Here is a 23,485-nt window from a genome sequence, read left to right as displayed (position 1 = left end):
TTGCCTGTTTCTTTGTGGGCCGACGATACGCCCCCCCCCCCCCCCCCACTCCACCCACGCCCGCTGGTAAAAAAAAGTACATGCAAACAAGCGGCGGGATCACCGCCGCCGCGTCTATTACACACGGTCAGCCCGAGCCCAGCCGAGCCCCGGCCCACCCTCTACCACCCGTGGCCACTGTCAAACTGCTGGTGCTGGTGCTGCTGCGGGCGATACTGCTGAGGGGCAGGGCCCCGTCCCTGCTGCGGCGCCCGGGCCTGGTGCTGGAACGCATGGACCTGCTCGACCTGGTACGCGCCGCCGGGCAGCGTCGCCGAGGCCATAGTGTAGTCGTAGTGCGCCTGTCCACCGCCTTGTCTAACCGCGTCGTAGCTGAACTGCGCGACGTTGAACTGGCCATGCGCCGGAGGCGAGTGGATAGACGGCGGTGGCGAGCGCACAGCCTGAGGCGGAGGCGAAACAAGCCGAGGCGCAGCCGGCCCACCAGGAGCATACGACGGCGGCGACATACGCTGAGCCTGTCGTGGCGGGGGCTGCGACACAGTCGGCGGGTACGACGGCGCTCCGTACGGCGTCGGTGGCGCTGGCGGGTAGCCCGGCGCGCCATTAGGCGCAGCACGCTGAGGGATACTGACATTGCCTGCCACGTGCAGCGGGGGGCTGGTCTGGGCTGGCGCGGCAGCGTTGGCTAACAAGTTTGTCTGGCTGGCGCCGTACGCCTCGTCGTAGCCCGGCGTTGGTGGGTACGAATGCCCGTCGTGCGAATACGTCTCGTAGAGCGCATAATCGGCCTTGACAGACGGCGTCATGCCGTGATACATGCTACTCTTGAGGCTGTGGGTGTCGCTGCTGAACGCGTCGTCAGGTCCGGGAGAGCGGCGGCCGTTGCCGTACGGGTCTGGCGAGCGGCGGCCGCCGTAGTTGCCCGCGGTGTACTTGTCGTCCTTGAGAGGCTCGAGAGCGATCGAAGGGAGAGTGGGCTGGAGGTGGCTCGCGTCTACCGTCTCGCCCTTCGAGTTTGTAATCTGTCCGCCGAGAGCAATCTTGCGCTCGAGCGACATGTTGCGCTTGATACGCGACTTCTGGATGCGCTTCATGATCTGGCCAAGGCGCTTGTCAACCTTGTGGCAGACGTATTCCTGAGGGTGAGCCTAGAATAACCACACTCGGACCCACCTTGAGGTTACCCTGGATGTTGCAGAGAAGAGGGAGATAGAGGAGTGCAGCGAGCACGAGGCTGAAGAAGGAAAAGAGGAAGAGGACAACGGTAATGGTCATGGACCAGAACAGCAAGGCCGTTGGAATGTCCGTCTTGGGGTCGACCTTCCTCGGGTCCGCTCCCCAGAGAATGGGCACGTTGGTCCAGTGGAAACCCTCGCTCATGCCGTCCACTTTCAACGTCGCGACGTATTGGAACAGGGCCGAGAGGATGATGGCGTTGATGGCCTGACGCGGTCCGTCGGCGAGCAGCGTGCGCTTCCAAGTCTTGAAGGAGAAGAAGACGAAGAATGCAATCTTGTCGTGCATCTTGGTCGAGTCGCTAATGGCGCAGAACAAGCAAAAGTTGTTGTAGTCCTCTGCGGGGTGTCAGCGCAGCACAGTGTACGACACGACGCCACACGCACTGATCGAGTAGTAGTCGTTGGCCATGACATTGGTAAACGCGTACGAGATGTCGCGCGACCGGATAACCTGCTTTGCCTTGTACACTTCGTACCCGAGCTGCCGTCAGCGGGTGCGAGCGCGACGATACTCACAAGCAGAAACGAGAAGATGATACAGCCGAGGAAGACCCACTTGGCCACGTTGAACTCGACATTGATGTGGAAGATACTCGTGCCAGTCTTACCCGCGCCGTCCTGGTAGACCTTGTTGGTCCACTGGGCGTCAGAAGGTGCTATCCCGGGCGACTCACGTTGGACGTCGACAGCATGGTCACCACGGTGAAGATATCCAGGCCGTAGATGACAATGTCTCGCAGGATGAAGAGGTAGACAAACATGTACTTGAAGCGCGTGCCAAAGTTTGTGCGGTGAAAGTCTTTGACGTCGACATAGTCGAACTGGGCGGTGTGAGCGGGGGGTAACGGGCGGGACACGGGAGGCGGCAGCTGCCACGACCCAACGCACCTTGAAGTCCTGTACCACCTCGGACTTCCAGCGCGACTCGGTGAAGCACATTGTGAGAGTGGTGAGGTGTAAGGTGCGATAGGGTGTGGTGTGATGGTGGTCGTGGTGTGATGGCGGGGGAAGGGGGAGGAGGGGCGAGCACAGACCAGCCGGCGTTGTCGAGGCGAGCGAGAGGGCAGGTGGGGTGGTGTGCTAGGTGAGTGCTGAGGTGGGTGCTAGAGCGCGGCCGGCGCGCAGAGAGCGAGTCGAGGTGGGGTTGAACGAGCGAGTTGGAGTGTGGTTGAGACGTCGGCCAGCGACGGAGGGGGCCTTCTTGGTCGACAAGAGCGGCGGGCGGGCGGGTCGTGCGTGGGCGGGTGCGCCGGGGAAGGGGAGTGGGGGGAGGGAGGGAGGCGAGGGTGCCGAGGTGTTGCGGTTTTTGGTGGCCGTGGCCTGTATGCGAGGGAGGAGGAGGGGGAGGCGATGGTGAGGAGAGAGGAGAGAGATGAGGAAGGAGACGATGAGGAGGAGGAGGAGAGGTGGGTTGAGCAGTGTTTGGGTGGTCGCCGCTGTCGTTGTCGAGGTGCACAACGCGCCGCCGTGCCGCGCCAAACCCTGGTCCCGACCACTTTCGGGGTCCCCCCCTCGCCGCCCCGCCCCGCCTGGCCCTCTGCTGGCCCTTTGGCAGCAAGGCCTTCACTCGACGCGCACATGCATGCAGCAGCAACGGGGGCAGCAGCAGCCATCTCCCCATACATGCATAGGTCCATTCATTCACCGCTGCTTGCGAGGAGCACTGCGCCGCCGAGCTCCTGTATTCGACATGGCCCAGCTCGTGTTGATTTCCCTGAAGAGGTTACCGCAAAAGGGTTCAGACACGTTGCGTCACTTTTGACGTTACGACGCGTATCGACAAGGACGGGCGACCACGCGCGCGACGACGACGCCAAACACTGGCGAGGGGAGCTGCGGCGGCGATGACAGCGACAACGATACGCACCGCTCGATGCACCATGCTCGATGCATTGACCCACTCTGGCTCTGCTGTGGGCGACGGACGGCGACATTGGTGGCGCCCGACGCTTGCTCGCTCTCTGCAAGTTTTTGTCCCTGGCACAAACCCCGCGCGGCGCCACGCCACGCCACGCACACCCTAACCGTTTCATCTTGGGACAAGAATGGGCATCATCATGGGCAATTGGCAGAGACATCCGGCAGCCAGGCGGCCGTGACGCCAACCACAAGTGGCAAGTGGCAGGCGGCAGCAGCACAGCTTGCATCAGTCACATGGTGGAGAGCATGGCATGACGCCGCGACGCTGTCTAAAACACTGGCGCATCCTTCAAGAACAGCCGGCTCTCCTCGGCATTGACCCACTTGGCCACCTTGTTGGCAGTGCTCACGACCGCAGACATTGGCAGGTGCGGGCTCACAGTCACGTACAGCTCGAACGGCTTGGTGAGCCAGCCGAGCACTGCCTCGTGTGCCGTTGCCATGTACACCAGCTTGAGCGGCGCAGACTGCCCAGAGCGCGCATATAGCGCGTCCTGGACGCGCGCGTACAGCGTCACCAGGCGCTTGCGATCGACCGAGCCTGGGAGATACGGCTCCTCCCAGTCGGGTGAGGTGAGCTGGATCAGACCACGCGACTTGTAAACAAAGTGCCGCAGCCCTGGCGACCCAACCACGGCTGTGTGTGTGTCAGTGGTGGTCACGAGGAGAGAGAGGTTGGCACCACTCACAGACAGTATACGGGTGCTGCTTGATGCACTGCTCGATCCTGTCCAGCGCATTGTCCTTCTTGAGGTGGTCAACAACGGACACGCGCCACTGGCACAGCGACTCGAAGGCATCTCTGTCCGCGCTGATGAACACGAGCCCGACATCGTCGCGCACAAAGCTGATGTACGCGTGGACAAACCCTGCGGGGTTGAACTTTGGCAGGCACAATGGCAGCCACGTCTCGACGGTGCGGAGCGTCGCGGATGTCGCGAGGGTGTTGAGGAGGAGGTGCATGTCTGGGGTCAGCTGCACGTCTGTGGAATGGCTCGCTCACCTGAAGGATGAACCGCGTGCCGCCGTGGTCGCAGTAGTGTAACGATTCGCCCACCAGCAATAAGCAGGACATACAAGAGGTCCTGTATTGTCAGTTCCGATTTGAACAGCACCTAGGTGACGCACCTTGAACTTTGCTGGGGGCATGAGCGCCGCAGCGGCTGTATCTCTCAGCCCAGGCGGCATGCGCAGCGGCTGCAGCGTGGTAGTGAAGAAGCTCAAGTCGTCCTGACACTGCTCCACGAGCTTGTTGAGGAAGGGCTCTGATCCTGGCGGGTGAGCTCGACTCGCGAGCGACTACCCACCTTCCAACAACCGCGAGAGGTCAAAGTTGCTCCGGCGCTGGAACGCGCGCTGCAGCTGCGACTGGGTCACGACCGACAGGATCTGGAGGTTGATGTACTCGAGGTGCATGCGCATCTGGTGTCAGTGGGTGGCAACAGATGAGGTACCCACCACATGCTCGGGCTCGCCCCAGTCGCTCACGGCGAAGAGGTAAAGCGGCGCCTTGAGCGTAAAGGTGATGCGTGTGCGACCGCGTGAGATGGAGCGCAGGCGGTCGTCGTCCTCGGCGAGGATGGAGATTAAGGCCTGGGCGATGCCCATCATCTCTGAGAGGTCCGAGTCGTTGCCGTGGTTCCTTGTTGTGTCAGTGGGGCGTCATGGGGGAAGTGAGAAGCAACCGAGGAAACGGGGATGAGGAAAGGAAAGCACGCGCGACTCACAACGCCAGCACCGGCTTTCCCGCGTTCGTCAGCACGTAGTATCGCCGTGGCGCGTACCCCCGATCAGGGGGAACGGGGAGCGTATGCACGTCTGCGCGTCAGCCCCACCCAGCGAGCAGCACGCACGATCTGCAGCGGCACGCGACACGGCGCGCTCCCTGCCGCCTCGGCTGCTCCGGCGGTCGTCCGAGCGGGCCACGAGCTCGCGCAGGCCACGGCGCACATCCGACGGCACGGGGACGACCTGTCCCACGGCCTCGGCCTCGTCCATCTCGTCGTCGACGGCGCGCTCCTTGCCCTTCCTGCTGCTCCCCGAGGCCGGACTCGTCCGCCCGCTGGCCCCGAGCTCGCCGGGGCTCGCGGGCGAGTCGGCGCCCGGGCTGGTCGCGCGGTCGAGTTCGAGCAGCGCCATGGCCGTGCTCGCCGTACTGGCCACCGGCGGCGCGAGCAGCCCCGGCGCAGAGCCAGTGCTCCCGAGTAACGAGCGCGAGCCCGTGCCGCTGCGCCGGTGCCGCCCCCGGGCTGAGGGCGTGCGCGACGGGCTCCCGGCGTCGAGGTAGGTCGAGACGGAGAGCGAGGACACGGAAGTGCTCGGCAGGGCGGGGCGCGGCGTCGCCTGGAACGGCGAGCGCGCGCGCGGCGGCGGCGTGCCGGGCGACGAGGGGGTGAGGGCCGGTGGGGCGGGCGCCGGCGGGGAGAGGGAGGCGGCTGCTGGTGAGGTCGAGGCCGATGCTGATGCCGAGGCCGATGCTGCCGTCGTTGCCGCCGTGTCGCCGTGCGGCGCCTCGGACGGGGTCATGGGTCTGCAATGTTGTGAGTGCGATGGCGAGTTGGATGACGATGAGGTCCGGGAGTCGTGCGGCGTGCGGCGCCGGCCAGCCGCCCCTCCAAAGCCCACCGACCGACCCGACCCACGCAGACGACATTTCCCTCCACCAAAACAATCCAATCTACAACCCACCTCGCTGCCCATCACCACCAGCATGCACCCCAGCCGCGGCCGGCCGATGGGCATGCTCGCGCGCCGGCGTGCGCTGCTCGCGCTCGGCCTGGCGTTTGGCGTGCTCCTCGTCGTCTTCGTCTTCCTCCCGGCCTCGAGCGCGCCCTCCGCGACGGCCCCAACCTCGGACGCAGCGGTGCCGGGGCTCGAGGCGGCGCGCGCCCCGCCAGCACTGCAGGCGACGCTCGACGACCTCCGCGCCAACTTTACGCGCGTGTGGAGCGCGCACTCGGCCGAGGCCCCGGCCCCGATCTACGGCGGGCCGGCGCTCACCCTCGCCCAGGTGGACCGGTACAACCACCTCAAGCGGCCGCCGCCGACGCGGGCCATGAAGATCAAGGCCGGCGCCGACGGGCACGCGCTCAAGCCCAAGTTTATGCTCACGACGCTCACGCGCAACATTGGCGACCAGCTGCCCGACCTGCTCAACGCGATCGCCGTGCTCGTCGCTTTCCTCGGGCCAGAGCACGTGAGCTTCAGCTTTGTCGAGGGGCCGAGCGGCGACCCGACGCCGTACGTCCTCGACGAGGTGCTCGTCCCCCTGCTGCACCACCTCGGCGTGCCGCCGTCCCAGATCCGTGTGGAGACCAACGCGCCGCACATCGACTTCAACAACGTGAACCGCATTGAGAAGCTCGCAGAGCTACGCAACAAGGCGCTCGAGCCGCTGTGGGCTGACAACGATCTGGGATACCTCGCGCGCACGCCCGAGCGCCGCCGGCGCATGGTCGGTGCCGACGTCGCGGCCGTCGTCTTCTTCAACGACGTGTTCCTCCACGCGGCGGATATCCTCGAGGTGCTGCACCAGCACGTCAGCGCCAAGGGGAGCACGATTGGCGCGGGCATCACCACCGCATGGGACTGGATGGAGCGCAACCCGGCGTACTTCTACGATGTTTGGGTCGCCCGAGCAGTAAGTGGTGCCGTGGCTTTCCCCTCTGACGCGGCCAGATCGACACCGGCGACCTCTTCTACCCAATAGACCAGCCCTCGTGGTCGCCCTCGACCGACATCCTCCCGACGTCAGAGTACAGCCGGGCGCGGTACGAGGCGCTGCAGCCGTTCCAGGTCTACTCTGCGTGGAACGGGCTGGCCGTGCTGTCCCCGACGCCGTTCCTCCCGCCGTTCAACGTGCGCTTCCGGCGCGGCAACCCCGCCAAGGGCGAGTGCGCGGCGTCCGAGTGCACGCTGATCGCCGCCGACTTTTGGAAGTACAACTGGGGCCGGGTGCAGGTCGTGCCGAGCGTGCAGGTGGCGTACGGGCGCAAGGCGGCCGTCGAGACGGCGCTCGAGCTGCGCAAGAGCGAGGAGAGGCTCGGGTGGCGCGACGGCGTGCCCCCGCGCAATCGCGACGCCATGGTTGCGTGGGAGTTTGGGTGAGTCGCGCGAGCGAGCCGCGCAGCGGCGAGCGAGTGGCTGCCGACTTGGGGCCGCGCCAGAGTCACTAACCCCCCAGCGCTCCGCCCGAGGTCCGGTGCCACCCCTGGCCTGAGAAGAATGGTCTCGACGCCAACGTCTGGGAGAAGACCGAGTGGGTCAAGCCGTACATTTTGTAGCGAGTTGGAGGGTCACCGAGGGGGCGGTCAGCCGCCAGGAGGGCGACAAGCCCCGGCTCCTCGTGCGCATGGCGCCGGATGCATTGGTTAGACATTGGCGGGGCGCTGCAGTCGCTGCAGCCCAGTCACGCACCGCGCCGCCGCTATACTCATGGCTGCATCTAGGCGCACACAGCGCTTTTCTACGTGGGGTATGGTGGCGGGTGAGGCAGTGGCACGCGCAAACGAGGTGAGTGCCTAACGACGATAGCACCACCGTGCCATCGCCCCTCCGCCCCGCCCGCTCGCTTCGCTCGCGGTCGCGATCGGCTTAGAGCAGGTGGAACGGGTAGCCGCCGTTCTTGAGTCTGAAGAGCCTGAACAGCATCGACGCGAGCACGATGAGCATGCCGGTCCAGAGGAAGACGCCGAGGCGCTGCTTGACGGGCGACGACTGGGCCGGAATGACGACGGTGAGGACGACGACGCAGAGGGCGAGGGCGCCGTCTAGGTGGGTTAGCTGCTGTCCCATCTCTGCCGCAACCACTCACACAGCGCGCCGACGACCTGCGACTCGAGGCCAAGCTGGTTCGAGTACCCGCCTGCAATCCAGGACACGCGGCCGTCCTGCGCGACCTGGACGTAGGGCGCGTTCTTGATCTTGTTCCACATGTAGCCCGACGTGAAGACGAGGCAGAGGATGATGGTGCCGATGCCCCAGAGCGCGCGGCTCGTCACGATCGGCAGGATAATGTCCCACGCCGCGTAGCCGATGTAGCCCGTGAACGCGACGGCCGCGAGCGTGATGATGAGCGGGATCGGGTTGAAGGGCTTGTACAGGTCGAAGTGGACGGGGGTGGTCGACTTGACCCAGGTGTGGAGGGAGCCGAGGCCGAGGCCGCTGGGTACGTCAGTGACTCTCCCTCTCTCCACCCAGCGACGCATCGCTCGCCCGCACTGCGTGCGGGCTCACTCACCTCCGGTTCAGATCATACGTCTGCGTCTTGCCGTCCTTGCTGTGGAAGTACACCACCGGCGCGCTCGTCAGCCCGAGGCGCTGGAAGATCTCGCCGGCCTCAGAGAAGTCGAGCTCGGCGAACACGTGGTCGTCGCGCACCCCGCGCGGGGCTTTACGCCGCCAGCTGTCCGCGACGGCGCGGTACACCGGGTCGAAAGTACGGCACGGCGCGCACTTGTACGCCTCTGGCAGGGCGGTGAGGACGACCGTGACGCCAAAGTCGCGGTCGAGGGCGCCGACGAGCTCGTCGTACGCCGCCGCGGTGGGCAGGTGGATCACGCCGTCGCGGCTGCGCTGGGCCTCGGCGGCCCACTCGGACGCGGTGCGCGCGAGCGCGAGGGGGGCGAGCGCGAGGAGGGGGAGGAGCCGCATCGTGTTGTGGGTGGGCGGTGGGTGGTGGGAGAGATGCGGTGACGTTGAGGCGGCCGCGGTAGGACGTGTCGCGGTGGATCGAGGGGCGGGGGTATTTCCACGTGGTGGAGTGGCGGTTGGAGGTGTGGGAGGGAGGAATAGGCCCACTGCTGCGCTGAGAACAACCTCGCCGCGCCCGATGCATACGGCGTCAGTAGCACACCCGCGACGACCCAGTCGGGAACGACACATTCGCTACATCAAATGGTACGAAAAAACTGTGTGTAGCAAACAAGAACGAGGAGAGGGGCGATACACGCCGTCTAGGCGGGACGACTTGTTGTGCTTTTACTTCTGACTTATCTTACACTGCTGTGTCTACGCAGCAGCTACTACGCCGCCACTACCGCTAGGCCCGCGCCTTGGCCGCAGCCCGTCCCTTGTGGCTCGCGTCGTGCACAAGCATGTGCCGCTTGAGCTGATCCGGCCGCGTAAACTTCTTGCCACATCCCGGGTGGGTGCACGCAAACGGCCGCTCGCCAGTGTGCGTCCGGATGTGCTTTGTAAGGTTCGACGCCTCGACAAAGCCCTTGCCGCAGTGCGGGCAGATGAACGGCTTCTCGCCGTTGTGCGTGCGCATGTGGATCGTGAGCGACGACGAGATGGCAAACCGCTTGCCACAGCCGGGAAAGTCGCAGGCGTACGGCTTCTCGTCAGCATGGCGGCGCATATGCGCGGCCAGCGGGGCCGCCTCGCTGAACGACTGCGAACACACATTGCACACGTACGGCCGGTGGCCCGTGTGGCTCTGAAGGTGGCGGAGCACCTTCTGGCGCGAGCCAAACAGCCTGCCTTCAGGCCCACCGCACCCGTCCCAGTGGCACCGGTAGCTGTCCTTGCCTCTGCCAACGTGGCACTCAGAGAGATGCTCCATGAGGTCCCCGGCGGACGCGAACGCCTCGGTGACGGTGCATCCGGGCCACTTGCACATGTGCAGCGGGCCGTCGGTCGACGCCGTGGGGGTCGGTGACGGCGTCGGCGGAAACTTGAGACTGCCGTGGTGGTGGTGTGCGTGCGCGTGGTGACCATGGCCGTGGGCGTGGGCGTGCGTAGAGGCTTGAGCTTCGGTCTTGACCAACGGGTGGGCGTGCGCATGAGCGTGCCCGTGGCCGTGCGTGTGGTCGTGCCCGTGTGCATGGTCGTGTGCATGGTCGTGCACGTGTGCGTGCGTCGAGCCCATGGCCTGGGGGTTCATACCCTGTGCATCACCGTTCCAAAGCAGCTGGCCAGGGACACCGAGGTGCTCCTCGAGCAGGTGCCGGAGCATGGTCTGCGGGCTGAGGGGCTCGCCAGTCGCCGTGTGGTGCGCGTGCGAGTGGGCATGCGCATGCTGCGGGTCTGGGATCGCCGCGTGCGTGTGCTGCGCGCACGAGTTTGCATCGAGCGGCGGCAGGTCGACGCCGCACGCCAGCTGGTCGAGCGGGAAGCAGTCGTCCCAGAGACACGACAGGAGGTCGCCCTGGGTGCCAGCAACATTGTTCATGCTGCTCGCCGCAATGGGGTTGAACGACATCTGGTTCATGCTGACCCCGATGCCCGTGCCCGTGGGGCTCGGCTGTTGAGGCGGAGCGACGGGCCGCTGAACCGGCGCCTCAGTCACCGGTGCGCCAAGATGGTCCGAGGCAAGATGAGCAAGCAGGGCCTGCATGCTATCAAACGACCGATGGCAGTTTTGCCAGTGGCACATGTTGCCGCCGGGGGGCGGGGGCATGGCCATGGGCGCCGGTGTCGGGCCGACAGATGCCGTTGCGGCGGGTGTTGTGGCTGCCGATGCCGACGCTGACGCGAGCACGGCCGCAATGTCGAAGAAGTTGGGTGGATTGGGCGGGGTGGGAAGCGCCTGGGCTGCTGCACCGGCCGCAAGCAGTGCCAGGGGGTCGGTAGGCACCTGCGGTGCTTGCGGCAGCATGCATCCAGCGTCGTGACAGCATTGCAACTACAAACGTCAGCTTAGTCACCGCGGCGGCGCACACGCCACTTACATATTCCTCTATGGTGCATCCAGTGCCACACCAGTTGCTCGGGTCTTCCCCGGGGTGATCGCAGCAGACGGCGGCAGCGGCGATGGCGTCCTGTCCCTCTGGCAGGCAGTGGGGGTCGAAACACGCGTCCTCACACGCCTCGCTGCTGCACGCCTCTGTACACGGCTCGGCGACACACTTGTCGGCGGTGTGTGCGTGGGATTCGGGTCCCTCGCAGTGCTCGTCGAGGCAGCAGTACGTCTCGAACGGGCACGGCGAGCTGCACTTTGTCTCGCCACCAGTGTGTGTGTGCGTGTGGGTGTGGGTGCGCGACGACGAGCCGTGGTCGAGGTCGCAGCAGACGAGGGCCTGCGCCCAGTTGTCGGTCATGGGTGCCGAGTGGGGGCGTGGCGGGGCAGTGAGAGCTGCTGCGCGCGGGGATGCGGCCGGGGTAGTTGTCCTCGAGAGGATTGCCTGTTGTTGTTGCGACTGCATTGTGTCGCCAATGATGACAATGACAATGGCGATGAGAGAGCAAAGGAAGGTGTGAGATGTCAAAGTCGACTTGGCTTTTCGGGGCTAGAGTCGAGTCGTGGCGATCATTCGTCGTCGTCGCAACAAAGGCCGACACGGACGGCAAAGAAAGAGGAGAAAAGCTGCTCGTCGCAGGTTGCGTGCGAGGCGCCAAAGAGAGGGAGCGGCTAGCCGCAGCGGGGTCGTGGGGTAGGGTGGTCGGTAAGAGGCGCGCTCCTTCCCTCTGTCGTCGTCCGCGTGGCCCGTAGTTTGATGCTATTTGCGCTGCAGCCAGTAGGAGATTACTACTGGTCGGCGAGGGGCTGCCGCGACTGCATCGGGGGTGCGCGGGGGGAGCGAGGAGGTCGACGGCGCGTCGGACGTTGAGAGTGGGAAGCGGCGGCGGTGATGGTGGATGGTGTGGTGCCAACTGCCCTCGCGAGGACCCGACCGGTCACAATCAACGATGATGATAATCTGTAACCAACAGGGCGTGAGACGGAAGGAATTATGTGGGGGGACGGGATAAGGGATGCCCGTGCCTGGATCACGACTTGCATCGGCCATTTTGGGAATCGCGCCGGGGGGAAGGGCAAAAGTGCCACAAACAGAGGCCAGACGCGAGCGCGTGGTGGGTGGACAAGGCGCTAGCAGAGTGGACCGGGACGAGGCATTATGAGGAATGCAGAGGCAGCGAGAGGGGAGACAATGGACTCTGAGGGAGAGAGTTGGACTGGGACTTGGCGATAGAGTTTCACCGCCGGGGCCTCGGAGCCGCAGTGGGCGGTGTCAGGCTCGCTATCAGGCTGCCCGCGCCCCCCTCCCGCTCTGATTGTCACCACTCATACTCTTACTTCATTTTGGACACCAGCTGATTCAAGTCAAGATAATACATGACCTACCCAGTGCGACACTGTATCCGACTGCCTGTGTCGAGTCGACAGCAAGGTTGTGCAAAGACATTGCTGTGCCTCTCCGAGTACATACTCGGCGGGTAACCTCTGGCGACCCCGTTGGTGTCCCGAAGGACGCGGTGCCCGCGGGGAAAAGGGAAGGCAAGGGGCCCACCGCCCTCACTTGGACGCACTGCACTACCTGGGAATGCGAGGAAGCTGCCGTTCGCGTCGCGGAAATACCTCGAACTAGGCCCTGTGCTGGGCCGTTGTGCCGTCGTTGGCTGGGCCGGTCAGCTGTCAGTAGTCTGACGGGTGGCCTGTAATCGTGTGTCTGGTGGTGGTCCCTGGACGCTCGCGCCGCACGGCTCAGTATCCGTCAGCGTGCAACACGCTCGCGAGTAAGTCGGCCGGCACAAGCACTGGCCGTACACATAAAGTGAAGGGACGGACGCCTCGGTGTCGTCGCTCTCTGTATGCCTTGGAGTACAAGCACTGCAACCCCCTAGACCCCGGCCAAGGCATGCCGGTGAGGAAGAGGCCGAGGTACCGCTGCTTGCCGTGGCAGTTTCGAGTTGAGCCTTGGGCCCAGCGCCAGTTCGCACACATGGGGCTACAGCTCGCAGTGCTGTAGCCCTGGCACGCGACCACGCACACGATACACGCCGGCAAGATGACCATTGCACACTTGACGCTCACTGCCGTCTCGGCTCAGAACAAGCCATGTGCCCTGTCGTCAGAGGACGGTGCTGCAGCAGCAGCGTCATTATTTCTCTTCTCGGCTGCTTCGGCGATCGGCCGCCACAAGGAGCGCACGCGACGCATCTGTTCGGCGCGACAGTTGCTGTCGGGGTTCCTTATGGAAGCGGGGCTGCTTCTACACTTTGAGTGGTCGTGTCTCTGGAGTTGGGGGAGATGGTTGAAGGGGCTCGGACGCAGAACGTTGTAACCAACACTCCGCCACGCCACGCCAGAGTCCATGCATCAAGCGGCAAGACGTCCGCCCCGAATCTCCAGCACCCCCCCTGCGAGTTGACAGAGCTCTACTCGGGCTCTTGACGCGGCTCTGTGCAGCCCAGTGGCGGGGTGTACCCCGCCAGGCGACCGGGACAATGCCGGGCCGGTACCCGGACCAAACACCCATAGCCGCCCTTTACCGCACTCCATAAAGTCGGCCACCCACCACCCCCCAGCACCCATCGCACCCACACCATGTCCTCCGCTCCCAAAGTAATCCTCATCACCGGCGCGTCAGGCGGCATCGGGCGCGCGTGCGCCGTCGCGCTGTCCCGCGCCATCAGCCCGCTCGTGCTCGTCCTCTCCGGGCGGCGCGAGGACGAGCTGCGCGCGACTGCCGAGGCCTGCGCGCCCGCCACCGTCGAGGTCGTGCCCGGCGACGTGAGCGACGAGGGGGACGTGCGCTCCATGTTCGGCCTCGTCGCGGACAAGTACGGCCGGCTCGACGTGCTCTTCAACGTAAGCCCCCTCCCCAACGCGGCTGACCCCAGAACGCCGGCGTCGACCTGCTCAACTCCGTCCCGCTAGAGGACGCAGACATGGCCACGTTCCGCAAGGTGCTCGACGTGAACGTCATGGCGGCGGTGCTGTGCACTGCGGCAGCTGTGCGGCTCATGAAGGCGCAGAGTCCCCAGGGCGGGCGCATCATCAACAACGGCTCGATCAGCTCCGAGAGCCCGCGGCCAGACTCGGCGGCGTACACCGTCTCCAAGCATGCCATCCTTGGCTTGACGCGCTCGACGAGCCTCGACGGGCGCAAGTACGGCATCGCGGCGACGCAGCTCGATATCGGGAACGCCCAGACCGACATGGGCGGCCACGCGGCCAAGGGGTGCCGCCAGGCCGATGGGAGCATCCGCCCCGAGCCGATGATGGGCGTGCAGAACGTCGCGGATACGGTGGTCTTTGTCGCTGGGCTGCCGCTCGAGGCGGACGTGCAGCGGTTGAGTATCCTTGCGACGGGGATGCCGTTTGTGGGCCGCGGTTAGGGTAGGGTTGTACTGCGATGTATCTGTGCTGCTGCGGGATTGCCGATCGTGGTCGACGATTTTGATGACCGTTGGGTGGCTTGTTTGGTCATCAGTTTGGCCGGTGGTTGGCGGGAGCGTGCCAGGTGCCAGTGCAACGCGACGTCCTGGCCCAGCCGGCCCAGTCCACCCACTCCGCACATAATACAATGCAACAACTCTACAGTGCTCTATGCTAGCCTGACCAAGAGATCCAGTGATCGCCCCCACTTACGCCGCAACATTGCCCATCGACTCGACACGGCCCTTGCCCTTCGACTCCTCGTTGACCAGGTCGGCGATGGCACGGAACGCCGACGGGCTGATCTTGACAATCTGTGTGGGTCAGTAGGCTGTCTCAGCGGGGACCCACCGCCTCCCACTCCGCATCCATGTCCTCCTCTTCCGTCTCGTCGACCAGCGCCAGCACCTTCTCCTTGACGCGCTTGGCGTCCTTGGACGGCATGGTGATGCGCACACGCATGCGGACACGCTGGACCGGGAGCACGCTGCCGGGCTGGCTGAGCTGGCGGATGAGGTCCAGCGCCTGCGCCTTGGCCGTCTTCTCGGCCTTGGTGGAGAAGCCGATCTCGCCCATGGCCTTCTCGACCATGCCGACAGTGTGCTTGCGTTGTGTGGCGGGGTCGACCGTCATCTCGGTGACAAGCGTGGCGATCTCGCGCGAGAGCGATGCAAGCTGTGCGCCACGCTCGAGGTTGTTGACCTGGAGCTCGCCCTTCTTGAGGATCTGCCAGGTCAGCTAAAGTTCGGGAGAAGCGCAATGACCACTCCCACCACGGACCACCGCCCACCGCACTCACCTCTTCAATAACCTTGTTCATGTCATCAGAGCCGAACGCCTTGGTCCAGTCGTCGCGCTTTGCGACCTGACCCTTGGGCACGTTGGTGAAGATCTGCTCGATCTGGAGGACTTCGGAGAGGTCCGTCTCGCTGTGGTGTCAGCTTGGGGAGCCAGGCATCTCAGCTGACTCACACGCCAGAGCGGAACTCTGTCACCTTGTTCTTGTAGCAAGCAATCTTACAGGTCAGTACTCGACCGTTCCCCGCCTTCCTCGGCACTCACCTCGAAGCGCTTGCCGCCCTTCTTCATCTTGACGATGGAGACATTCGTCAGCCTGCGGGGTGAGCTGGCTGCCTTGCCTGGCGATTTCTATGCAGCTCACTTGATATTTGTGCCGGGCTGGTGAACCATTGTGCTTGATTGTTGCTGTCGTGGTCAATGTTGTTGTTGAGAAAGTCGCAGTTGTGAGCGGCGACGAGATGGAGCACCAGCCTGCACTCAAAACGGAGAATCGTTCGGATCCGAAAACCATACGTCACTTAAGCTCCACTTACGTAAATTGTGATGACGCGTGAATTATTATTTATCCACTCCTCCCATCTAAAATTGTTGGGTCCAGCCAGCCCAGTGATCGTGTGCGGCATGCCGCTGGTGGTGCAGTGGGTGAGTGGTGACCGGCGCCGGTGGTGACGAGTGTCTCTCTCGTCGACATCTCTCGTCTCTCGTCTCAACTCCAAGCTCAATCTCGCGACTAGAAACACGACAGGCACTTACAAGAGTGATAGACCCTCGCCCAGCACAGTAATGCAGCGCGCACCAGCACGACAAGGACAGTAACGACCCACACCGAGCCCACTCCACCACCACCACCCTTAGACCACACGTCGCGCCGCCGCCGCCGCCTCCGCCACCACCACCACCATGCCAAAGGTTTTCGAGAACGAGATTGTTTACAAGTGAGAACGGCGCACGCGACCATGGCTGACGCGCAGCTACTCGCCAGTGCACACCATCAACTGGCTGCTGAGGAAATACCCCAACCCGTTCGCCACGCATGTCTTCAGCGTCGACACGCTCGAGCGGGCAATCGACCCAGACACGGGGCTGCTGAGGAGCGAGAGGATTATCGGCGTGCAGCAGGGCGCGCCGAAATGGATCACCAAGGTGGGTGGTGGTTGTGGCGGTAGTGGTGGCGGTGGTGAGGAGGGGGAGCGCAGTGGTGCAGAGCGAGCCGAGGCCGACACCGTGAGGTGGTGTGGAGGCAAGCTCGCCCGCGGGGGGCATGCATCCCCCCTCCGAGCTCGATGCTCACCCGAGATTGCCGCCAATCGCGCCATCGCACTCCGCTCGGTCCGTCATGGCGCAGCGCTCACCGTCCCAGCTCTTCCAGCTCCCCGAGACCGCCTATGTCCGCGAAGTGGTCTTTGTCGACCCAGAAACCCCCAGCGCGACGTGCATGTCGATGAACCTGAACCTCGCCCAATATGTGTAAGTCGCCCGAGGTTAGTCGCGCGCGTCACTGACTCATGCACACAGCTCGTGCCTGGAACTCATCACGTACAAGCCCAACCCGCAGAGCCCGGGCGTCACCGGGGCGGACGCCGCGTCGACCGTGTTCCACCAGCACGCCCTCCTCGTCTCACAGTTCCCCACACGCCTGGTCGCCAGGCGGATCGAGAAGGCCAGCGTGGACCGGTTCAAGGCCAACGCGGGTATTGGAAAGCAGGGCTTCGAGTGGGTGCTGGAGCAGGGGCTCGAGTACGCCGAATCGTTGCGGAAACGGTTCATTGACTGTGAGTTCAACAGCCCCGCGAGTTCAGCTCACCCCCAGCTCCCGGACCATCACTCGCGAAATAGACGAAGGGCGACGGCGCACGCAGAAGGGTTGGTTGTTTTCTTGGGCTTGTTGTCGCGCCCATTCAACAGGGCATCTATATTTGTGTTTCAGCATACTACTCATTGGCATTCAACGCATGCATCACTCATGGAGAAGGGGGGTACGCTCCCGAGGGAGCAAGGTGTTGGTCAGTGAGGGTGGGGACGGAGGACGCGCCGTGTGCGCTGCTCGCGCCGCCATCACGACCCTCCACCACACACCGATCTGTCTGTCCACCTCGCATTGATGTAAACCCACACTCCTCTGTGGTTCCGCCCTCCCGCGTCGGCGCACCACGACACACATGAGAAGTGATGCCATACATGACCGGCAGCAATGAGCCTCGCGGCTGTTGTACATAATGGCAGGGGTGGTCTCTGCCAGCACTATTCGTTGCCTCTATCCTCCGCGCAACGTCGTCGTCGTCGTCTTCGTCTTGATGCGCCCGCGCCCGGGCTCGCCAGGTCGCCTTTTCTTCTCCTCTTCTGCCGTACGCTTCACCGATACGCCATGATTGTGGGTGTGCCGGGTGGCGGGATAGGTGTAAGCGGCTTAGAAGCCGGCGGGGACGACGCCAGTGGGGTTTCCGCCCTGCTGGCCGCCGAGGAGCTGGGATGGTCAGTGGTTGCCCAGTGTAGATTGCGAGGCGGGTAAGCGTGAGGGCGGCAACAGCGGAGGTAGCATACTGGCTGCTAGTACCTCGACGCCCAACGCCCCTCACGCTCCCATCGCACTCGCTCCGCGCGCGCTCGCCACACTTTCCACTCACCTGCTGCTGGCCCTGGCTCTGCATCTGCATCTCGCGCTCCTGCTGGGTGATGCGCGCCTCGTCCTCAATGGCAAGGGCGAGGGGGAGGCCGACGAGCAGTGCCGACGTCGTGGCCCACCACGCAATCTGGCCCGAGCCGTTGACGGCCCACGCGGCCCACTCCTTGATGGTCTGGACGCCGTTGGCGAGCGAGGTGCGCGTCTCGGGGGGCACAATGTCCTTGAGGGCGGCGATGCGCTCGCCAAACGTCTCCTCGGAGGGGTCAAAGTCGTCGTCGGAGAGGACCGAGGCGTCGTCGGACGCCTCGGACTCGGTCTCAAAGTCGGACTCGCGCTCGTTGATCACGATGTCCTCCTGGACTTCCTCGACGAGAACCATGTTGCTAGAGATTGGAGTGGGTCGGGGTTGAGAGTGTTGGAAGAGATGCGGAAGTTGGAGGAACCTTGACTGACCGGCGAAAACGTCGTTCCCTGGCGGGCGATTTTGGTGAGCAAGGTGTTAGGTGGGTGGGTCGATTAGGAAAAGTTTCAGAAGTCGGAAGTCATGAAGTCCTTCGAGCGTCATAGACAACGACGAGTGTAACAACAACTCTCACTCTCACTCAGCCCCACGCACAATGGCACCTCTGAAGGGCATCTTGAAGAACTCGGGCGGACAGCAGGCAGAGGCCGGCCCGTCAAAGCCCCGCGCCGCTCCCAAGTCGGGCTCCAAGGGCTCGATCAAGGTCGCGGTCGAGAAGAAGCCGGCGGCCAAGTCGCAGCCCAAGGCCAAGGGCGGCAAGGGGGTCAAGATCGTCAAGCCAGTCAAGGAGGAGTCGGATCTCGACAGCGCGGACGACAACGACTTTGGAGACGACGACGACGAGCTCGACACCGAGGACGAGATTGAGCGCGCGCAGGCCGAAGCCGCCGGAGGGGAGAAGAAGCCTCTGAGTGGGTCACAGGAGGTTCGCCATGTCGACCCGCTAACACGTCCCAGAGCGCAAGCGCGTGACGACTGCAGCCGACTTCGGAACAACGCTCACGAGCCTGCTCACCGAGTCGACCGTCAAGCCCAAGAAGGCGAAGACGGCCAAGCCATCCGCCGAAGCGCCGGCGCCGATCCTCGCGCTTTCGGCCAAGCCGCTCCCACCCTCGGCCGCATCAGACAAGCTCGAGCGCCGCGCGGCACGGGCACTCAAGCACGAGAAGCAGGAGCGCCTCGACCGCGCGCGTATCCGCAACGTCGTGGAGGGGTGGGTCCCTGCCGAGGGCGCGGGGGACGTTGGATCGCAGGAGTTTGAGCGGGGACTGCGGAAGACCGCGCAGCGCGGTGGTGAGTGCCGGTGTGGGAGCATGAGCGAGTGAGGAGCGTGGTGCTGACGAATCCCCAGTGATCAAGCTCTTTAACGCCATCCTCGTCGCGTCCAAGAACGCCGAGGTCGCCGCCACGACGTTGTCCGCCAAGGCGGGCCTCAAGCCCGAGGCGCCAAAGTCGCGGAAAGAGAAGGACAACATCCTCGGTCGTGGTGGACGCGAGGACGTGCTCACCAAGGAGAGCTTCCTCGACTTGGTGCGCAAGGGCGGGTCGAAGTAGACGCCGGGGTTTGGTTTGGTTTGTGTTCTGTGCCATGTCATTATACCAGAGTGTATCGCATTCTTCCTCTCCACTTCGTCGCCATTCTCTCTTCATTCTTGTAGATTATTGCTCACTACTCGCGTCCTGACCTGGGCACCACTCATTCTTCTCCTACTCACACTCATCTCTTGACCTGCTCGCCACCTGCCCTAACGACTTGAGGGAACCAGAACCATGCCATTCACGATCCCGCACTCGCTCCAGCAGTCCCCCCTCTTCCCCCTCTTTCCCGTGTTAGCAGCGGCACAGACGACGATCCACACGCAGCAGTCGCTCAACGACATCGTCGCGCTCGAGCTGGCACTCTTCGTTCGGGCGGCCATCGCGCGCGTCCCCGTGGACAGTCATGAGGCGAGCGACGCCCGAGGGATGTCGATTTATCTGAAGAACAAGGCGGGCGAGGAGTACGGTGGGTCTTCCTGCACCGACAGCTGCACTCTTGCTCCGAAGCAGCTGACGTGCCCCCAGAATCGCTCAACGTACTGGCTCGCGCAGCCGACGAGCTGCTGTGGCACCGTGGCCTACCCTCGCCGTCCTTTGGCGAACCGGCGCAAGTGAAGCCCACCACGACGAAGCACGCCACCCCACTCGCCCCCATCAGCCCGCCACTGAGTTCAGCGCCGCCCTCGCCGTCTCTCGAGCGCAAAGTGCTCCGCATCTCTCACAAACCGGCAACCCTCGCCGACCTCTTCAGCGACGACGAGCCCAAGGTCGACGAAATGCCCCGCACCCTCCCGCTGGAGGAAGTCAGCGCGCTGCACGCGCACGTCTGCGCCCTCAACGACCAATCCCGCGATCTACAAGGTGCCCTGGCGCTGCTCGACCTCGGGGCGGCCGCGAGCGCGACGAGCTTCGAGGTGCTCTGGCGCCGCGCACGGTTGGGCTGGCGCGCCGAGGAGATCGAGCCGGCCGCACGGGTCAGCGCTGTGCGGAGTGCAGCAGCCAAGGAGGTTGCTGCTAGGCGGAGGAGGGAGAATAGGAGGGAGATGCAGAAGGAGGCCGAGAGGCGGAGGGAGAAAGCGCGGGGGTGGTTCTGACCGCCGAGTGTGGCACCTGAATCTGTCCCCCGACTTCCTCACCGTCCTTCACCTCGTCCTCACTCATCTCCACTCCTCTAACACACTTCCTATCACACCCACTTGTATCTTGTGCGCCATGTCTCGCTACGGCTACACCCACCCCCGCACCCGCTCCCATACCCGCTCCACCACGCCATACTCGCAGCGTACCCAGTACTCCCCATACCCCCAGTCCCAGCCCTCCCCACCACCGACACACCCCAGCGCGCTCCCCCCGCCCGTGCCGGCTTCCTTCCTCCCCACCCTCGCGATACCGCCCACCCTGGCTGCCAATCCAGAGTTCCCGCGCTTCCCCTCCCTCGTAGAGCACTACCGCGACCTCGGGGGAGTCCCGGTGCCCACGCCGTCGGACACGCTGCTGCAAGTGTACCAGTTCACGCAGGCCGTGAGCGTGGACAAGCGCAGCACGGCCGAGCAGCTCATGGCGGCTGAGGTGCTCAAGCTGGGTGTGGTGTATGCTCAGAGTGGGTACGGAGTTGGAGGCACACCCGCTTACAATGCAGACTCGCAGCAGAGCAATGCCCAAGAAGCTCTCGCGGCGTCCGAGGCGCGCATCGTCCAGCGCATCTCGGACGCCAACAGCGAGCTCGACGCGCTCCGCTCCGACCTGTCCCACCTGCGGGGCGACATGCGCATGCTCACGCTGGCTGCCGAGGCCGACCAGCGGCGGTGGGTGCGTGTCTGCGACGCTTGCTCACCCACCAGCCGCATCAACTACGTCTTTGCGCAGCAGAACCGCAACTGGATCTTCCACGAGACGCCGCAGGGCCCGATTCCAGTTCAGAATGTCAGTTGGCGGGGGTTTGACATGCAACTGACGCGACAGCGCTTCTGGTCGTACGAGACGCTCATGGATCTCGAGACGCCTGCGCTGCGCGAGTGGGCCGAGTACCTCTCCGGGCTCGGCATGCCGCCGAACGCGAGCGACGCCGAGCTGCGGCGTGTCATTACGCACCTGCTGGGCGTGCCACTTGTCGTGAGTGAGCTGGGCAAGATGCGATAGAATTAGCTCACACCCCCAGGGTTAGATAGACGTGACCGCCGTAGAGATCCCCCTCCGTATCAGATGAACCCGTCGTTCAACCCAGTCAGCCAGTCAGCCCCAGCCCACGCCGCGTGAAACCTGCATGCTATGCCAATATCGTCGTCGTGTCTACGCCTCAACCTTCTCCTCCTTTGGTGCCTCGATCGCCTGGCCACCCTCCTCACCAGCGACCGCGAGCACCTGCTTCCAGATCTGCTCTGCGCTCAAGTGGCGCAGCGGCACCGTCTGCTCCGGGCGCTCGTGGAACGACACGACGAGCGACGGCCCGGGCGTGCCGTCTGTCCAGGGCGCGGCGCCGGCGTCGGGCGCCTTGGGGTCGAGCGCCTTGGAGCGCGGGTCGGCGACGCGGTGGATGGCGAAGGGGAGGGTGGGGTTGGCGTAGGCTATCCGGGGTGCGATGGTGCGGAGGAATTCTCTGCGAGCGGGCGTCAGCGTGCGTGGGGGAGGCGAACAGCGTGCTGCGCCAACGGCCCAGCTCGTCGCGGCCGCAGCCGCAGCCCGGCTGCTCGGCGGTGTACCCACCTCGGTCCCGGCTCGGCATTCTTCTGCACAAAGCTGATGCTGATCCCCTTCACAGCGGGCGACAGCACAGTCGCGCCGTCACCGGCGGACAGGGCGGCGATGGCCTCGCGGAGCGGCAGGCGGCGGAGGGCTTTTGCTGCGGGCATGGTGTAGCGGTGGACGATAACAAGCTCGTCGATCGACAAAGTCGAAAGAAGTCGGAGAGCTGAAATCTCTGATAGCGGCGAAAAGAATGACGTGTGGCACGCCTCCACTCGGAATCGAGCGACTGACCGGCCCAAAAGTCGGCCAGCCGTCGCCATCGCCTTGTTGTTGCTGCTCCCTCTCATCGCAATGTCGCGACACGTCAGAACACTAGCGCGGGGCGCGTACGCCGCACGGCCGGCCGCGCCGCGCCTCGCTACGTCGGCGCGCTTCGCCTCTTCCACCCCGCCGCAGCCGGAAGCCTCGTCATCCAAGGCTGCCGCTGCCACCCCTGCCTCGTCCAAGGCCGCCTCGCCCGGGGCAAAGGGCAAGGCGCCCGCCCCCGCCGACCCGTACGCGGTCCCCCCGCTCTCCCGGCCGCTCGGCACGCCGCTCCCGCCCACAACAGACGCCAAGACGCGGCAGCAGCGCCTGGACGACATGCTCAGCCCCGCGCGGCGCAAGGAGGAGCGCAAGGCGCTGTGAGTGGGCCTGGCCATGCCGTCAGCGCCGAGACTGACGCCGCCCGCAGCGTAAAGGAAGCGACACAGGGCTACTTCCACGACTACCACCTCGCGCGCAAGGCCAACGGCGGCAAGCTGTGGGTCGCGCCGCCGGTGCTCATCCGGGAAGACGTGAGATCTCACCTCGCTCGCCAGCTGACGCCCAGCACGCGCTCTACTTCCCCGACATTTCGGGCAAGGCGCTCACCGGGGCGCAGGTGCACACGACCGACCTGTTCCGCGGGCGCGTGTCCCTCGTGTCGATTGTCAACACGCGCGTGTCCGAGGAGCACGTGCAGAGCTTTGTCGAGCCCGTGCTCGAGGACTGGGCCGGGCAGCAGGGGTTCAACTACGTCCAGATCAACCACCAGCCCAACGCGCTCAAGGGGCTGCTGATTAGCCTTTTCGTGTCGAGCTTGAAGCGCACGATTCCCGAGGAGCGGTGGGGCAGCTACCTCATCAGCTCGGGCGAGTGGTCCGAGTTCGACGTGTCCCGCCCGCTCGGGATCGAGAACAAGCTCCTCGGATACGTGTACCTTGTTGACGAGAACGCCAAGGTGCGCTGGGCGGGCTGCGCGCAGGCCACGCCCAAGGAGACCGAGGACCTGCGCCGCGCCGCCGCCGTGCTTGTTCGCCGCCACGTCGCCGAGATCAAGGAGAAGGAGGCGGGGGCCGACGCCGAGACCAAGTCAGAGTAGTAGAAGTCATTATGCATTGCACAGCTCTCATCAGCCCACCCCTTGTCCCGCTCAAGCTACACTCATGCATGGTGATGTCACAGTTCTAATGCGGGGTATAAATGAATGGTATCGTCTATGGGGTGTGATACAGAGTGGGGTTGGTGGG

At 64.5% G+C, this 23,485-nt stretch overlaps 13 protein-coding genes across 13 annotated transcripts; 6 read left to right on the top strand and 7 right to left on the bottom strand.

The window, feature by feature from the left end:
• Positions 1-161: 161 nt before the first annotated feature.
• Positions 162-2,180, bottom strand: KCH1 (Potassium transporter; the record flags this gene model as incomplete). Its single annotated transcript, XM_069354385.1, has 6 exons — positions 162-1,139; positions 1,177-1,577; positions 1,626-1,722; positions 1,758-1,880; positions 1,916-2,062; positions 2,130-2,180. 6 exons carry the CDS (start codon positions 2,178-2,180, stop codon positions 162-164), a joined length of 1,797 nt encoding a protein of 598 aa, XP_069209027.1.
• Positions 2,181-3,430: 1,250 nt separating this feature from the next.
• On the bottom strand, positions 3,431-5,687 carry MON1 (Vacuolar fusion protein mon1; the record flags this gene model as incomplete). The annotated part of the gene is made up of 8 exons (XM_069354384.1): positions 3,431-3,798; positions 3,851-4,126; positions 4,165-4,246; positions 4,290-4,432; positions 4,469-4,583; positions 4,620-4,803; positions 4,889-4,979; positions 5,015-5,687. 8 exons carry the CDS (start codon positions 5,685-5,687, stop codon positions 3,431-3,433), a joined length of 1,932 nt encoding a protein of 643 aa, XP_069209026.1.
• Positions 5,688-5,871: 184 nt separating this feature from the next.
• On the top strand, positions 5,872-7,444 carry Q8F55_005905 (uncharacterized protein; the record flags this gene model as incomplete). Its single annotated transcript, XM_069354383.1, has 3 exons — positions 5,872-6,801; positions 6,840-7,264; positions 7,345-7,444. The coding sequence occupies 3 exons, from the start codon at positions 5,872-5,874 to the stop codon at positions 7,442-7,444; spliced, it is 1,455 nt and encodes a 484-aa protein (XP_069209025.1).
• Positions 7,445-7,754: 310 nt separating this feature from the next.
• Positions 7,755-8,813, bottom strand: OST3_2 (oligosaccharyl transferase subunit ost3/OST6; the record flags this gene model as incomplete). Its single annotated transcript, XM_069354382.1, has 3 exons — positions 7,755-7,930; positions 7,975-8,324; positions 8,401-8,813. The coding sequence occupies 3 exons, from the start codon at positions 8,811-8,813 to the stop codon at positions 7,755-7,757; spliced, it is 939 nt and encodes a 312-aa protein (XP_069209024.1).
• A 388-nt stretch (positions 8,814-9,201) lies between these two features.
• Positions 9,202-11,203, bottom strand: SUR1 (zinc-finger protein; the record flags this gene model as incomplete). The annotated part of the gene is made up of 3 exons (XM_069354381.1): positions 9,202-9,692; positions 10,050-10,788; positions 10,835-11,203. 3 exons carry the CDS (start codon positions 11,201-11,203, stop codon positions 9,202-9,204), a joined length of 1,599 nt encoding a protein of 532 aa, XP_069209023.1.
• Positions 11,204-13,431: 2,228 nt separating this feature from the next.
• On the top strand, positions 13,432-14,225 carry Q8F55_005902 (uncharacterized protein; the record flags this gene model as incomplete). Its single annotated transcript, XM_069354380.1, has 2 exons — positions 13,432-13,683; positions 13,728-14,225. 2 exons carry the CDS (start codon positions 13,432-13,434, stop codon positions 14,223-14,225), a joined length of 750 nt encoding a protein of 249 aa, XP_069209022.1.
• A 249-nt stretch (positions 14,226-14,474) lies between these two features.
• Positions 14,475-15,456, bottom strand: Q8F55_005901 (uncharacterized protein; the record flags this gene model as incomplete). Its single annotated transcript, XM_069354379.1, has 6 exons — positions 14,475-14,579; positions 14,617-14,991; positions 15,065-15,194; positions 15,238-15,281; positions 15,328-15,379; positions 15,428-15,456. 6 exons carry the CDS (start codon positions 15,454-15,456, stop codon positions 14,475-14,477), a joined length of 735 nt encoding a protein of 244 aa, XP_069209021.1.
• A 510-nt stretch (positions 15,457-15,966) lies between these two features.
• Positions 15,967-16,902, top strand: Q8F55_005900 (uncharacterized protein; the record flags this gene model as incomplete). Its single annotated transcript, XM_069354378.1, has 5 exons — positions 15,967-16,001; positions 16,038-16,209; positions 16,427-16,533; positions 16,582-16,838; positions 16,877-16,902. 5 exons carry the CDS (start codon positions 15,967-15,969, stop codon positions 16,900-16,902), a joined length of 597 nt encoding a protein of 198 aa, XP_069209020.1.
• Positions 16,903-17,473: 571 nt separating this feature from the next.
• tom22 (mitochondrial import receptor subunit Tom22) lies at positions 17,474-18,068 on the bottom strand (the record flags this gene model as incomplete). The annotated part of the gene is made up of 2 exons (XM_069354377.1): positions 17,474-17,530; positions 17,691-18,068. The coding sequence occupies 2 exons, from the start codon at positions 18,066-18,068 to the stop codon at positions 17,474-17,476; spliced, it is 435 nt and encodes a 144-aa protein (XP_069209019.1).
• Positions 18,069-18,306: 238 nt separating this feature from the next.
• Q8F55_005898 (uncharacterized protein) lies at positions 18,307-19,265 on the top strand (the record flags this gene model as incomplete). Its single annotated transcript, XM_069354376.1, has 3 exons — positions 18,307-18,622; positions 18,669-19,004; positions 19,063-19,265. 3 exons carry the CDS (start codon positions 18,307-18,309, stop codon positions 19,263-19,265), a joined length of 855 nt encoding a protein of 284 aa, XP_069209018.1.
• Positions 19,266-19,481: 216 nt separating this feature from the next.
• Positions 19,482-21,414, top strand: Q8F55_005897 (uncharacterized protein; the record flags this gene model as incomplete). The annotated part of the gene is made up of 7 exons (XM_069354375.1): positions 19,482-19,716; positions 19,776-20,224; positions 20,532-20,850; positions 20,890-21,055; positions 21,092-21,173; positions 21,213-21,362; positions 21,409-21,414. The coding sequence occupies 7 exons, from the start codon at positions 19,482-19,484 to the stop codon at positions 21,412-21,414; spliced, it is 1,407 nt and encodes a 468-aa protein (XP_069209017.1).
• A 125-nt stretch (positions 21,415-21,539) lies between these two features.
• On the bottom strand, positions 21,540-22,099 carry Q8F55_005896 (uncharacterized protein; the record flags this gene model as incomplete). Its single annotated transcript, XM_069354374.1, has 2 exons — positions 21,540-21,846; positions 21,954-22,099. The coding sequence occupies 2 exons, from the start codon at positions 22,097-22,099 to the stop codon at positions 21,540-21,542; spliced, it is 453 nt and encodes a 150-aa protein (XP_069209016.1).
• A 187-nt stretch (positions 22,100-22,286) lies between these two features.
• On the top strand, positions 22,287-23,337 carry ATP10 (Mitochondrial ATPase complex subunit atp10; the record flags this gene model as incomplete). Its single annotated transcript, XM_069354373.1, has 3 exons — positions 22,287-22,618; positions 22,669-22,771; positions 22,807-23,337. The coding sequence occupies 3 exons, from the start codon at positions 22,287-22,289 to the stop codon at positions 23,335-23,337; spliced, it is 966 nt and encodes a 321-aa protein (XP_069209015.1).
• Positions 23,338-23,485: the final 148 nt, after the last annotated feature.

Source organism: Vanrija albida (assembly GCF_041260175.1).
Source record: "Vanrija albida strain AlHP1 chromosome Unknown contig_4, whole genome shotgun sequence".
In the NCBI taxonomy this organism is placed as follows: Eukaryota; Fungi; Basidiomycota; class Tremellomycetes; order Trichosporonales; family Trichosporonaceae; genus Vanrija; species Vanrija albida.
Note: the sequence above shows the minus strand (reverse complement) of the source record. Positions and strands in the feature narration are given on the sequence as shown.